This window comes from Pecten maximus, chromosome 6 (assembly GCF_902652985.1).
Source record: "Pecten maximus chromosome 6, xPecMax1.1, whole genome shotgun sequence".
NCBI classification, from domain to species: domain Eukaryota; kingdom Metazoa; phylum Mollusca; class Bivalvia; order Pectinida; family Pectinidae; genus Pecten; species Pecten maximus.
Window position 1 is genome coordinate 12,813,374 of NC_047020.1, and position 13,614 is coordinate 12,826,987.

Below are 13,614 nucleotides of genomic sequence, written 5' to 3' on the forward strand. Positions count from 1 at the left end.
CATAATTTATTATAACTGGCAAACTCTGGAAGAGATGAATGAATCTTGACCCCCTCCCACTCCCTAAGATTTACCCCCTCCCGCTCCCTAAGATTTACCCCCTCCCGCTCCCTAAGATTTACCCCCTCCCGCTCCCTAAGATTTACCCCCATCCCGCTCCCTAAGATTTACCCCCTCCCGCTCCCTAAGATTTACCCCCTCCCACTCCCTAAGATTTACCCCCTCCCACTCCCTAAGATTTGATGGAGTCTCGGGTATATAAAGAACTAATGAGAATTTAGCAAGTGTGGGCACCGAGTGTTGTCAGAAATTACATAAGCTATCTATGAATAACTTAACATCATAATGATATCTATAACCCATGGTGTGTCTGGTAATGAAGCAAGTCTCTGGCACTGTAAATATATATATTAAACCAATAACCTAGATTTCAGTGTGACATTTATACCCATATATCTTGATCAATTTATGCCCCCATTGTAATGTAACTCATTCTCTCCTAATTATACTGCTCTCCTATACACAAGGCAGAATGACACCCCATAATATTTAGTTAAGTTGATATCAATTAACATAATAGACAATTAACATAATAATTGTCTGATTAGAATGTGACAGGTATATATTACAACCAATTATACATAACGACACAAGGTTTAAATGCCCTCCTCTTGTTCTTATTACAAACCCTTGGTAAATAGATTTCAGATCTTTGTTTCTTGATGGTCAAAGATTTTAGGGGAAAAACAAATCTAGTTAATTTAAATACATACACACTGTTAGAACTAGCTGAATATTGTATTACTCTACCAAAGACGAGTTTTGGGGGGTAGTTTTTAACTCGATACCAAAAGGCAAATAACTAGTTGTAAAAACACCATTCAACCCAACCCCAATTGGTAACTTGACAATACTAGTAATTACATATGGCTGGTCAAGTATTGACCTTTAATTGGGAGAGAAAGATTTTAAGCAATGCCATATCTTTGGAAGGAACATCAACAAAACCAGCTCGCATATTTATCATTCATGAAAACAGAGACAAATTGATCGTCGGTCATCTAGTACTCAACCCTGGCCACGTTAGCTACCCGGAATTCATTCATGCTTACTCAAGCATATGTACGCTTTGTATGGCGATATGTTCATCCACCGTCAAAGACAAAGACAGTCAGAAATGGCAGAAGTCGATGCGCCTCAGTGATGTTAACACAAAAGAATACCAAATTAACAAGATGAAGGGGAAAAAAAGGTGTTTAACTCTAGTGACATAACATTTGAAATAGCCCAAGACTAGCAGACAGCACTTATATACATAAAACATTTTAGAGACAATAGCGAGGACGCAGTTCATCAGCCTGTTAGCTAACCAAATGAACTTGGAAACATATTAAATATGTATTCACGATGGTATAGCTACATAGAACTGTGAGATGATTTATCCCCGACAATGGCCCGATCCATCCGTATAATGAAGCCATTTCATGCCACCTTGTTTCTTTAATACATTAGAACAGAATTAATGAATTATTGAAACTCTAAAAATAAGTATTAGATTGTACAGATACATCAGTGAGTATACAAGTCTAAACTTCTCTTTGAACAATCGATTCTAAATCCCTAAACGATACATATGCCCATTAAAGTGGAGTTATTAGATACCAGCTGATATCATACCTTGTGACGGTATCATTAATTGATAGTCTTGTCTCTATAAATTTCACATTTATCATCACAAAACCTAGTATCCTAGCTTGGTTTCTACTGGCGTCAAATGATTATCATACAGACAATATTAAAATTTTCATAAGCTCTAGGCCTGCTTCAGAATTAATGCTTGTTTTTGTTTCATTCATTATAACACAAAATCGTTTTGATCTATTTAAAATCATACTCATTAGAAGTCAACAAAGCAGAAAGCCTTTGATATGATGAATGCAAGTCATGATAAAATTGTTTATATTTTTTCCAACTGTAGCTTTCCATTCATTATTAAAGCTATCCGGATATCAGAACTCACTTAACACTAGATCACAAACATTTCTAACAAATCTTTCAAGGAGGAAATTTCTACCATTTCTAATGTACACTACCATTCAATATGGTCGTTAACGAACCGTTTACCTAACGTTTAATCTCAATAGTAGCTCAAGGATTTCAGAATAGTTTTGATGCAGATAGCGACAGCTTTTGGATCAAACCAATATGAGGAACTGTATCAAAGTGGGGAAAGTGGATCAATGTTGGAGAGAATTCGCCTGAAATCTGTCCACTCAAATACATCAATATTCCTACCATTAGCGAAATTCTTTTTAAAAACTATTTAACATTGATGATAAGTTTGATTGCGTCCAATGGACCAGTGCTTTGTGTCCCTAGTCTAATAGCGGTCTCAAACATATGTGATTTATTGCGCGACACATTTTGATGGTTATGCCCAACAATTTGGTGTTTTTTTTGTGCGTTTGTGTAAAATATTAATTAAATTTCTGAAACTACATACAGTTTATGTATCCAGTTGGCTTTTCCTTTTATGACTATTAGAAGTGAAATTTACAGAATCTGTTGTTTTTTACAACTAGATATCTGTGTTTTATATTTCTGAGAACACTCGCGTGTCTGAACAAAGGAGCGAGATTTCCCGATTCTTTGCACTAATAGACAAAGCAAACTTTACAAATCTAGTCAAAACTTTACCACAACAAAGGGCAGCGCTGAGAAATCCCTTATAAAAGAGAAGATAAAAAACTTGTATCTCCGTCCACGGACGGAAAACTATTTATCCCAAAGTCCAACAAAAGGTGTTGCTCATTCTGTTATCAGCTCATCTCACTCCAAATCTACAATATTAATTGCAAAGAAATATATCTGCATCACTTTAAAAAGCATCTTTAAACAGCTACTGCATTACATTCCGACCAAATTCAAACATAGAACAGATTAGGGGGGCTATATACCCATCGTTTAAACATCAAAACGGATACAAGATGGCAGACCAACAGACAATCCCCAAAACTAAAGACCTCTGATATACTCCGATATGACTTTGAAGAAAACAGACTTCAATTACAACTGATTAAAAGCTCTTAATCCCCACAAACATATACATTTGGCGCTACCTCTTTAAAAGGTTTTCTCTTTGAGGTGGCTAAGTTTTGCGGATTAGCATATCAGACCTACTGGGTAAATTGTACAAAACTTTCACTCGTCCTTTTTATAAACTTTTGTAGTAACAGTAGTGACACAAACATCTTTATCAATAAACTAGAATCAATCTAATAGATTGTAATTGATTACCATGTATTTAACACACGAATTATTTCTGACGCAGTGTTGACCAGTTGGCGGAGGAATTTAAATTAATTTGTAGATATACAAGGTTTGTACGACCAATACCTTGGAGTGCCAGTGTTTACATTCACACGAATTCATGCTTTTATCATCATACTTTATCAGTTTGACATTTTCTATCTGTCCAATTTAGCCGTTTGTTGAATCAGTATCTTACTAACTCCACTATTTCCGATGATTAAACATTCTAATTGTTTGAGTCAACACTGGAATCCCTGGCTATCGGATCTTTGACGTCCAAATAAAGCACTTTTTCAAATCTTCTATCTGGACGTCTTATCAACTTGAATGTCCATTGCATCGCACATCAAAATGAACTAGAATTTGTCTATTTGTAATATGGCTGAGGGCTGGCCCATATTTATCTAAAACTTTGACGTTTATGAAGATGTCTAATACAACAGATCAACAATGTATCGGGTATCACACTGGGAGAGTCCTGTCATTTGATTTTAAACCTCCGACTCTTTTAGGGTCAAACGTAAATATCATTGAAATAAAAATACCAACGATGTCATCCACAATATAGAAATTATTGATCAATATAAATAGAAGGAAGAAATATGGATTTTGATTAAATCCATTATATTGAAAACAGAATAAGAAATGAGTTTTTCATTCTGCTACGTTCTTACAAGTCAATCAAGTTAGTGACTCTACCTCACAAGTTCTCACCACTAGGGGGGCCGGCTCAGGTAAAACTGGGGCACCCGAGATCAGAGATGCCAAACCCAGACCAGATAAATAAAATCCCTATAATATCCCGAGTCAGGAACTGCCCCAAGATAGGACGCAACAAAGAAAAGCAGATAAATATTATCATTGTACAATTATTTCTATTTGTTGTGGCTGGTATCGAGATCAGCCGGAATTAGGACCATGTGGCAGAAGTCTGGTCGACTTGCCCAGTGCCTGATTAGGGTCGGGCTAATTGGTGACAAGGGCCGATTAGGGAGGGACTTTATGCAGACTTTATGTATCATACTGTGACATAAATGCCACTGAAACAGTTTAGGGGGATCATAAAGTCGTAAAATTAGAGATACTTCCTCGGTATTCGTGTTGGATTTCCACCCCTTAGAAATGTAATGAATTCAAGTGGTCCCATTCTGTGATAACATTTGTCTACTTTTTTCAAAACGGGGAGGGTTAATTGTCTTAGCTGTCATGGCAACCAAATGATAATTATTGAATTGTTGTGTTGTAGATATTTGGCGAGTTATTCTATGATCTTAGGGAACACTATAGTTCATGCCTTAATCTTGATTTATGTCAAAGACACTAGTTTATTTGCCAGAGCCAAACTACCAAAGCAGGCCCTTAACCCTTACTCGCCCCAGAAGATCTGATTTATGCATATTTTGATAATTGTAGCCTCAGAGGGCTTTGTTTGTTCAATACTTCAAATTGAATGTAAAACTATTTATCTTTAGGATTTTAGTGTTGGTGAGGTTGGTTAAGAGTATTTTTACTGAGGAATACCAAATACTATCAAATAGATAAGTAGTGCTAATTTGTCAAGTTAGCATCTCCAGAGAATAGCTTTTAACTTTCTCCAACAGATGGCGCTAGTCAAATAAAAGTTAGGGCGTCATAAAATTAACAATATGGTTTTATTTCATTTGAGACTGTGGTACAAAGATACAAATAATTTTAAATCCATTTGCTCCACATTAAATTTACAGAGCTCAGTACAATAAAAGGTGTCCATTTCTTTTAATTGTATCCTACAAAATTTTTATTTATTTATGCAGAGTGTAATAAAAGTTTACTACCAAAATCAAACAAACACAAATATTCCCCCACATAGGTGAACACAGCTATCAAGCACTTAGAAAATTTGATTTTCTATGCCAAAGTCTCTATACGGAAATAAACAGTCGGCATTTAAAAGTACAAAACACCTAAAACAGTTTTATTAGGAAAACAGTTAGATTGGACAAAACTCTAAACATACAGTGTCGGCTCAGTAAGTGATTTTGATCAGCTGATATAGAATACATTTCGAAGGAACAGCAATTGGCGATTAAAAAACAAGACATATGCAATAGCCCTATTTCCAAGATACTGATAAATCAAACTTTAAATATATATGCAGTATACAAAATATATTTATCTCGGATTACAAATAGATTATATCCGCATTATTTTTCTTATTACATTTACAATGACGCAAGTTGTGATGGCATTGTGATAAAACAGCCGTTTATTATAAGACTTTATCAAATAACAACATTTTATTATGTTTATTCATAATTAGAAATATGCTAAAACCATTTCTAACTACCGTTTATATAATCCGTGTGACTGGGATAATAAGTCACGCAATCGTGAAAGAGAACAATGGTCAGGACAATACGTTTGATTAAGATAGTTCCCCATACCTCAACCAGGGAGAGAGTCATTGAGTGGGTACCCCGGTCCGTTGTTGAATGGCTCAGTGAACCTACCTATCAGAACTCCAGTGCACTTCCATAACTGGGTGCTTCAAAAACAAACTGGTTCCTATCTAAAATTTAATGGTGCATTTCAAAATCCTTGCTCTGTCATGTAAGCTCCACTTGTATTCTAATGCTTATAATTCAGGGCAAATCTTTCTGTACAAGTTTTATGGTAGAAAAACTGCAATTATAAACGGACGTGGTGAACCTACCACGCACGACTGATCATGTTACATAACATACGGGCTTTTCTCTTTCCTGTCCTGTGCTGCCCGGTGTTTTTATAGTTTTTATTGCAAAAAAATCTAATTTCCTTTGAAATAACTAGACAGTTTGAACGAGTTGACCAAATGGTGCTGGGCTGTGACAGATGCAAAAACAAACTTCATTAAAAATAAACACTTTCGAAATAAATTACTTGCATTTCTCATGAAAATTAGTGAAAGCATATAAACAGATAAAAAAAACAACAAGAAAACTGTAGAACAAAAATCAGGAGATAATTTATTTGGCAAAATTAAAGAAAAATCCTTATGGCACATGCAAAGTCAGGGTATTTAGTGTGATAAACATTTCCAGCACGAATTTATGAAAACTTTTATTACAAAAAAAAAGACATTTCTTTTTGGCCATCAAAACATTTTTTAAAGTATTTTAAACAACGCAAGTGACAGGTTTTATTTTGGCACAAAAAGTGGAAAATTTTGTTTGTGTGTGCAGAACATAGTTTTCACAGCGTTTCCAACTCGTATATCATGCAACTAATCTCATGATTCTACTCGAAAACTTGTTGTTTCTACTTCAGACTGGAAACCCAAATCGACTGTGTATGCTTACAGATGTTTAATTTAATATCATTTATTCCTAAGTCTTTTTTTTATCTCTTATCATAATCCATTTAGTTTTCCCCAGATATATTATTCTGTCCAGTATAATTACTACACCATCAGTGATTCTGTTTAAATAAACGCTTCCATTTACAGATCTTTTGTTACTCTTCTATTTGATGTGTGTTTTATATAACTTTTTTTTATTGAATCAACATACATAGAAATAACAAGCTTTGATACCGGAACCAAATGGAAGCCAGCACAGCTTTTCACCAGCCCTGTACCAGAGTAGGTATCACAACGCCATCGATTCCGAGGGATTGTATTGCAAAACGACAGGTCGATTGATGTGAATATGTTTCAACATGTGTCCACCAGCCCCAATTAATATCACGGTTTGTTATTGTTCGGAGAATTTAATTTAAATCCCTGGTAATTCGATATATTCGGAATATCACAATTGTTCCCTGCCGATAAAGGTATCGTTCAATAACTGTACCATTTCTACATGTCGCCGACATGCAAGGCCCCTTATCAACACTTTCACCTTATCATATAGATAGGTAATGTGACTATGCATACATTTGAATCTATCAAGTATACTCTATAAATATGGCGACTTTGTTTGAAACTTTTGTGTAAACTAACGTGACTTTGTTTGAAACTTTTGTATATTAGCGAAAAATAAGACAACAAACGAGCTAAAAACTGACAAGAAATATTAAAATTCTGTTTTCCACCAATAAATGACGAATTCACTTCTCTCCTTTCAAAAAAGGGGCTATCAAACCTGACTGGAAAAATACATCCGCGATAACTAATAGTTCCATGAAAGAATGTAACATGTATACTATTAAATGATACTTATGTAAATGTAAATGCTATAAAAGAAATTAAAACCATTTTTCATCTGCTGTTAGTCGTTAATGTAAAGTCTTTATTTCTGCAAATGTGCAACTAAGGGTGCATTGGGAAAATCATCATCTCATGGAAAATGGACATGACCGTAAGATGTATATGTTAACACGGATGATTTTAATGTGTCGATTACTGTGCTCGGCGTTATGGCTGTGAGTTATTGTGGTCGTTGCGTGCTGTAAAACCGGAAATGAGTAGCGTCATCGGAAGTCACAGTTTGTTGATATCGGCCAGCGGTGCGTCTACTTTCGGTTTATACATTTTCTAAAGCTTCTCCTTTATTTGGTCAGGAAAGAAAACGTCGATATCTTGATAATATTTCCAATTACTTATTGTTGAAAGAGAAACACGTTAACAAACCGTCATATGCATGAATTCGGACAAATCAATCTAATGCAAATACGCCGTGTATTTATTTAGAGAAATGGAAACATTTGTACCCAGGTGCGAATCAATTCGATATTTGTCAGTAAATAGTTGCTTTTCGTCCACTTTCACACAATCAATGCCGTTCATTAGCGTTTCAATATAGATGCTGGGCTTAATTGCCTGTTTTGACCAAAAACAAATACTGATTATGGGTCGAGACCTGGCCGGCTTGTATCAGAATTATACTTGCGATTTGTGGGTGGGGTGGCTGGGTACAAAGATTGATTCGGTCCTTTAACATTGTTACTGCTACAGATTTATTTCATTAATTTACAATAGAATAGAAGGAATTAGTAAAAGTAGAAAATGCTACGGATACAAATTTCAAAACATCAGTTCCGGTCATCTATTAAATCTAAAAAACATGAATGAGTTTTCTATAACAGGTAAAGATGAAAACCAATCCATAATTTTAATTGTTTTTTTAAACGGAATAACGTTACAAAATCTATCCAATTGTCTGATGAATATAATTATATACTTTCGTAGAGACTAATAAAAATGAGTTATTTAATTATAGTTAAATTTTTAAATGATAAAATAATTAACTATTTTATTCTTGTTATTTATATCCTATGTTATGATAGTGAATTGTTAGTTAAGTTACCGCTCAGTTAGTTACATCAACAGATCGATTTCCGTAGGGACATGCGTTCAGAAGTGACCCGGGTTGAAACTTTACTGCTTCATCGATAAGAGACGCGCACGTGACATAGGGCCGCTAGAGAAGTGACCTTGACCTTCAGGTCCCTTCAGCTGGTGAGCCCAGCTGAGGATGTTTCACGTCATTAATATCCACTTGTTGTACATGAAATGACAACAGAAGTGACGGAAAAAATATTGTAAAGGAACGACTTTGAACATGTTCACAAAATAATATTTAATTTCTATTCCATTATAAACATAAATTTCAACATGATCTCACGGTTTTAAACACTGGTGAACTTCAACAAAAGTGTCGACAATTCCATAAACACTAAAGTAACCGTCTATCAGTCGACAAAGGAGACCTGAAATAGTCATACATTACAATACATCACAGCATTCGTGTATTTACTTTCATCGCAGTATAATTTCTTCAAATCATCTTTCATATCTTATTTCATTTGCAAAAATAAGCCTAGACTCTACAAACTTGCAAATTTCCATATCCGTTTTCTCTCCAATTTCTATTACTGAAATCCTGAAATCTACTGTCACCGTGTCCATTCTGAAAGCATTCAAAAGATGCTTTTTATAAAGATGAATTGGAAACTATTGAAATATCCGGATGGCCAGTGGGTACTTACAACTCCGTCTCATTATCTCCGCGGATGAATACAATGAGAACGTCAGTCAACCGTAAAATAATTAGACTGGCATCAGTAAATATGTGGGTACAAACTAGAATTGAATTTCAAAGCGTATATCATTTTTATCAATCAGAATTACATAGTTGTGTACCTGGTCACAAAACATATCTTCCTTGAACTGAAGACATAAATACACGGTGACCCTTTTATCAGTCACAGGAATTATCTAGGTTTTATCATTGAATGAATGATAAGAGTAGAATGGCGACCAACTAAATATGTTTTTGTAGCAAAGAGATTACGATAAACAAATAAGCGGCACAAGTCGAGAAGGAAAACATCCGATTCTGAAGATCTGTTTATCGTTTTAAGTGGCAGATTGCATGGATTTCAATAATAAGGCGATTGTTGAATAAATATATTTTTGACGTTTCGACTTTGACAAAGAAACCATTTTGACCACGGAGATAAGATTAAAAAGGTGGTGCTTTACTTAAGTGATTCCTTACGGAGCAACAAGATATATTTGGGAATTATTTATCTCGAATTTTGTGATATGTTTCCGTTTTGAATTTATACAAAAAGACATGTTGAAATTTCGGCAACAGACCAAAAAAAAATGCTCGGGAACCAAACTTTCAACCGTTATTAAAATAGAAATAAAAAAAAATCGCTCCTTAGAAATATTTTAAGATAATAAATAAAAAAAATGTATGAATAATTTGGAGAAAGCTAGGGATATGTCAATTCGGTTTTTAACTTGAACAAATCTTATTAGATTTACTTCCAGCTATCTACGTAGTAACATCGTCTAACACACACGAACCTAACCAAAAACACATGCCTCCTTTATAAAGATTACGTCTCACTACATCCGAGACCATCATCTCCGTCTCCACGTTTATTAAATTTCCTATATGATTTCTGTATAGCTTGTCATTACGTGTCAGGTGATGGTCGAGGATGTGTTCCTCATCCTGCCGGGGAATTCCATCAAAATCAGTCCCGCCCAGATGTCCCTCTTCTCCCTGTTTCCCCCTCCCAGTTCTCCGCGGCCATATAGATCACACATGCAGATGAAGATTTTGTAATTAGGAAGATCAAAACGAGTTTCCGCTTCTCAGGTGCAAATGTAACGGCTGATTTGATTATCACATTTGGTGAGATGTATACCTTATATCTTAACAGTTACCATTTTGAAATATATACCCTTTTATAAGCATTTGAAATACAATAATCACTTAGGGTATCATTTAAATTTTAGTTATTAAAAACATATATACAGGACTCTTTACGATAATTTTTAGTAATTTTTAAAAGTCGTTTTGCATATATAAAATTATCTTACTAATATTATAAATATTTATTTATCTCAAAGTGCATCTTATCTTTCTTCATGAACATAGGACAAATTGTGAATTAATTTAATCTATGAATTCCATGTTTTAGTCATGATTTCCAACTGTGAGAATGTAAATTGTCACTTTCAATGGAAACTCTCCTGTTTAAATTCGTAGACAGATAATATTTATCGTCTAGATAAATTGATAGACTAGCCAGGTTTACAAGAAAGTGTCAACTTCAATTCCTTACACTGTCAGTTGGGTAGTTTATCGTAGTTTAGAGTTGGATTTATCATTTAATTTTGTCATATCGGGTTTTATCAAGCCAATATCTAGATAAACTTTTTTCCGCTAGCGATGGTTTTAATTTTAAAGAACGCATTAACAAAATGCAATATTGTTTTTGAAAGATTATGCCTACGATTTTACTAATATTAATTTAATTTCATATACATTCCGGAAATGAAAGTTCTGTCTCGGATTAAATGATATCTCAGAAACAATTATCATCGTAAATACTTCATTGAAAGGTTATTATCTGCCACTTGGAAAAATTCCAACATCTTCAATTTATTGATTTAATTTGTATTCTATATAATTTCTAAACTTGTTAATTGTGTTATTTCTTTTTCAAAATATTTTTTGCTAAATTTAGGACAAGGGATTTGTAAGGAAACGTGTAATTGTTTACTGATCTACGACAAAATAGTATTCCAAGAAATCATTCCAGGTAAGAATTTATACAATTACCTGTTTCTTTATTAGCATATTGCCACATCACACCTTTATCTGAGATACTGCTGTATCGTGGCACCAAATCAAGGTAGTAAGGTCGATATGTGGATGGGTAAAACGTTACGTGTACCTGGGAGATGTTTCCAGTTCTAGATTTACTTACTAACCGAGATAAGAGAATCGATTGACCTTGTGCTTTACAAATCTTTACCTCATTTGTTTGTTCTGTCTTTGTTAACTTATATGTCGATGCTTATTTTATTCAAATATTAAGTGTTTTTCAGATTTCTGTCTTCCATTGACAGATTCAATAATCAATTCCTGTATTTATTTAGTAAAGGGATTGGGAGATAAATGGACCGAAAAAGCCGTTATATATATTTAGATGATTAAACATACTTCCCTTTCTTTTTCAATGGCAAAATTCTTTCTTGTTGACAACAGCTAATACATATTTAAGAAATACAAAAACGTTTCCTTAATCAATCGATGACGATTGTATGAAGGAGGGGCATATCTCTGGGGATTGATTACAATTGTTCCGTGTGCGTCACCCCCACAATTGGAGGTAAACAGGTACGCTACCAAAGGCAAAAAAACATGCCAGCGGTTTATTTTCTCAGTGATTCATGCAAAACCTACAACAGTTTCATGATGCATGCACAATGTAAACCAGTTAATAATTTTTTAAAAATACGAATAAAAAGCATGCAGTAAACAAATAAAAATAAATGACATAACAGAGGTTATATCAATTGTTTTTTTTACCTACATTTTTAATTTTCTTGGACGATGATTAAAAATTGGCAAGGTTGTAAAATTTGATTTTCAACTTACTTTGAATTTGTGCAGTCCTCATAGAGGATGTCGAATTCCTTACATGAAATGAGCTTACATCGGTTGACTCCCGGTTGGATGGAGCCCAGCCCCCGGAGAATTCGCACCTGTTCCACATTGCAGACAACGGGCAGAATGTCCAGTCGCTTGAGTTTCGTGTACACTGTGTGGAGTCCCCCAACAAGGTGTTTCAGGAAAAGTTCAAATGCTTGGGGCAGGCAGATAAGTTCTCGACCATCCACCACAAATGCTGCAACTTTAGCATTTCTATATTCAATTAATTTACATATATTGTTGTCCGGATTACATGCGATGGGTGGTGGCGAGCTGTAAGTCGTCGCCTTGTGTAGTTTACTAAGTAAACTATTGTTGTGATTTACCGTCGGAATCATCCCGTGGGTGAGGCTGATCGTCCCGGGAGTAGGTCCAGGGCTGGAGTGGGCCCGAGGGGGTGAGGGGTAGGAATCGCCTTTCAGGTGTCCTAGCGGAGACTCCATGTAGTCTGAACCGATAGTATGCATACAGCTCCTACTATCTGCCTTGATGTAAAAATATGCTGCTTTCTCTTTACAATTGTAGATATCCGTGAATGAAAAATATTTTTTTCTGAAGATCTGATTCAACAGTTCTGTCACTTCAATATACTGATCCCAATCGGATGGAAATGTCCACCTATTACCAAATCAATCGTAAAGGCTCAAACCGTGGCGACACAATAATAGCCCTGCACACAGATATTATTCCTATAAGCGTGTTTTTGTAAGATAAATACAACCTCGCTACTTAGGCTGACATGTGCCTAATCGGGGCCTGGGAGCGTACCACTGCGCATGACCACACCGGAACTATTTTACAACGTAAACACGGGGTATTGCACACACGTTCTTGACAGGGCCTATGACATGTGTATATGGAGTGTGATACATGTCAGATCCATTACAAGGGGGTGCTTTGTGATACGTCTGAAGATTTCAGTGCGGGCGGAGTTAAAAATCTAAGGATACATTAAGCGAAGGGAAGGCGAATGCTATATCTGTCGTTTTCAGTGATTTTAATTCTACATAAATTCGGTTAATCTTACTCAAAATACGTTATATATCAGAAGTGGGAAATGGCAGGCTATATTATATCTGTCATTTTAATCAATCGATAGCCACAATGACCAGCGAGTGTGAAAAATGAAATGGTTCGTCCCGAAACATGATTAATACATATATATCATTTTTATTTTCCATGACAAGGGAGATAAATTAATTGATGACCTTAATTTAATTAATTTCTATACGAGTGAGGATACGGTTCCATTCCGTTCTGTCAGCGTTTCGCCTCTTAATACTTCAAAGATTGTTTTTCTAGTTTTCAAAGATTCCCTTTATCTGTAATCAATTGTCCATGTGTGTATATATGGCTTTGATAGAATATAAACACATCGATACAC

General features: G+C 35.0%; 1 protein-coding gene across 2 annotated transcripts in view; it reads right to left on the reverse strand.

Moving 5' to 3' along the window:
* Nucleotides 1-12,949, reverse strand: part of LOC117329002 (dachshund homolog 1-like) — a 101,518-nt gene extending 88,569 nt beyond the window's left edge. For both annotated transcript variants that reach the window (XM_033886668.1, XM_033886667.1), the window contains exon 1: nucleotides 12,177-12,949. In XM_033886668.1, coding sequence (XP_033742559.1) covers nucleotides 12,177-12,697 — 521 coding nt within the window. In that variant the 5' untranslated portion in view covers nucleotides 12,698-12,949. The remainder of the gene's footprint in view (nucleotides 1-12,176) is intronic.
* Between the last annotated feature and the right edge of the window lie 665 nt (nucleotides 12,950-13,614).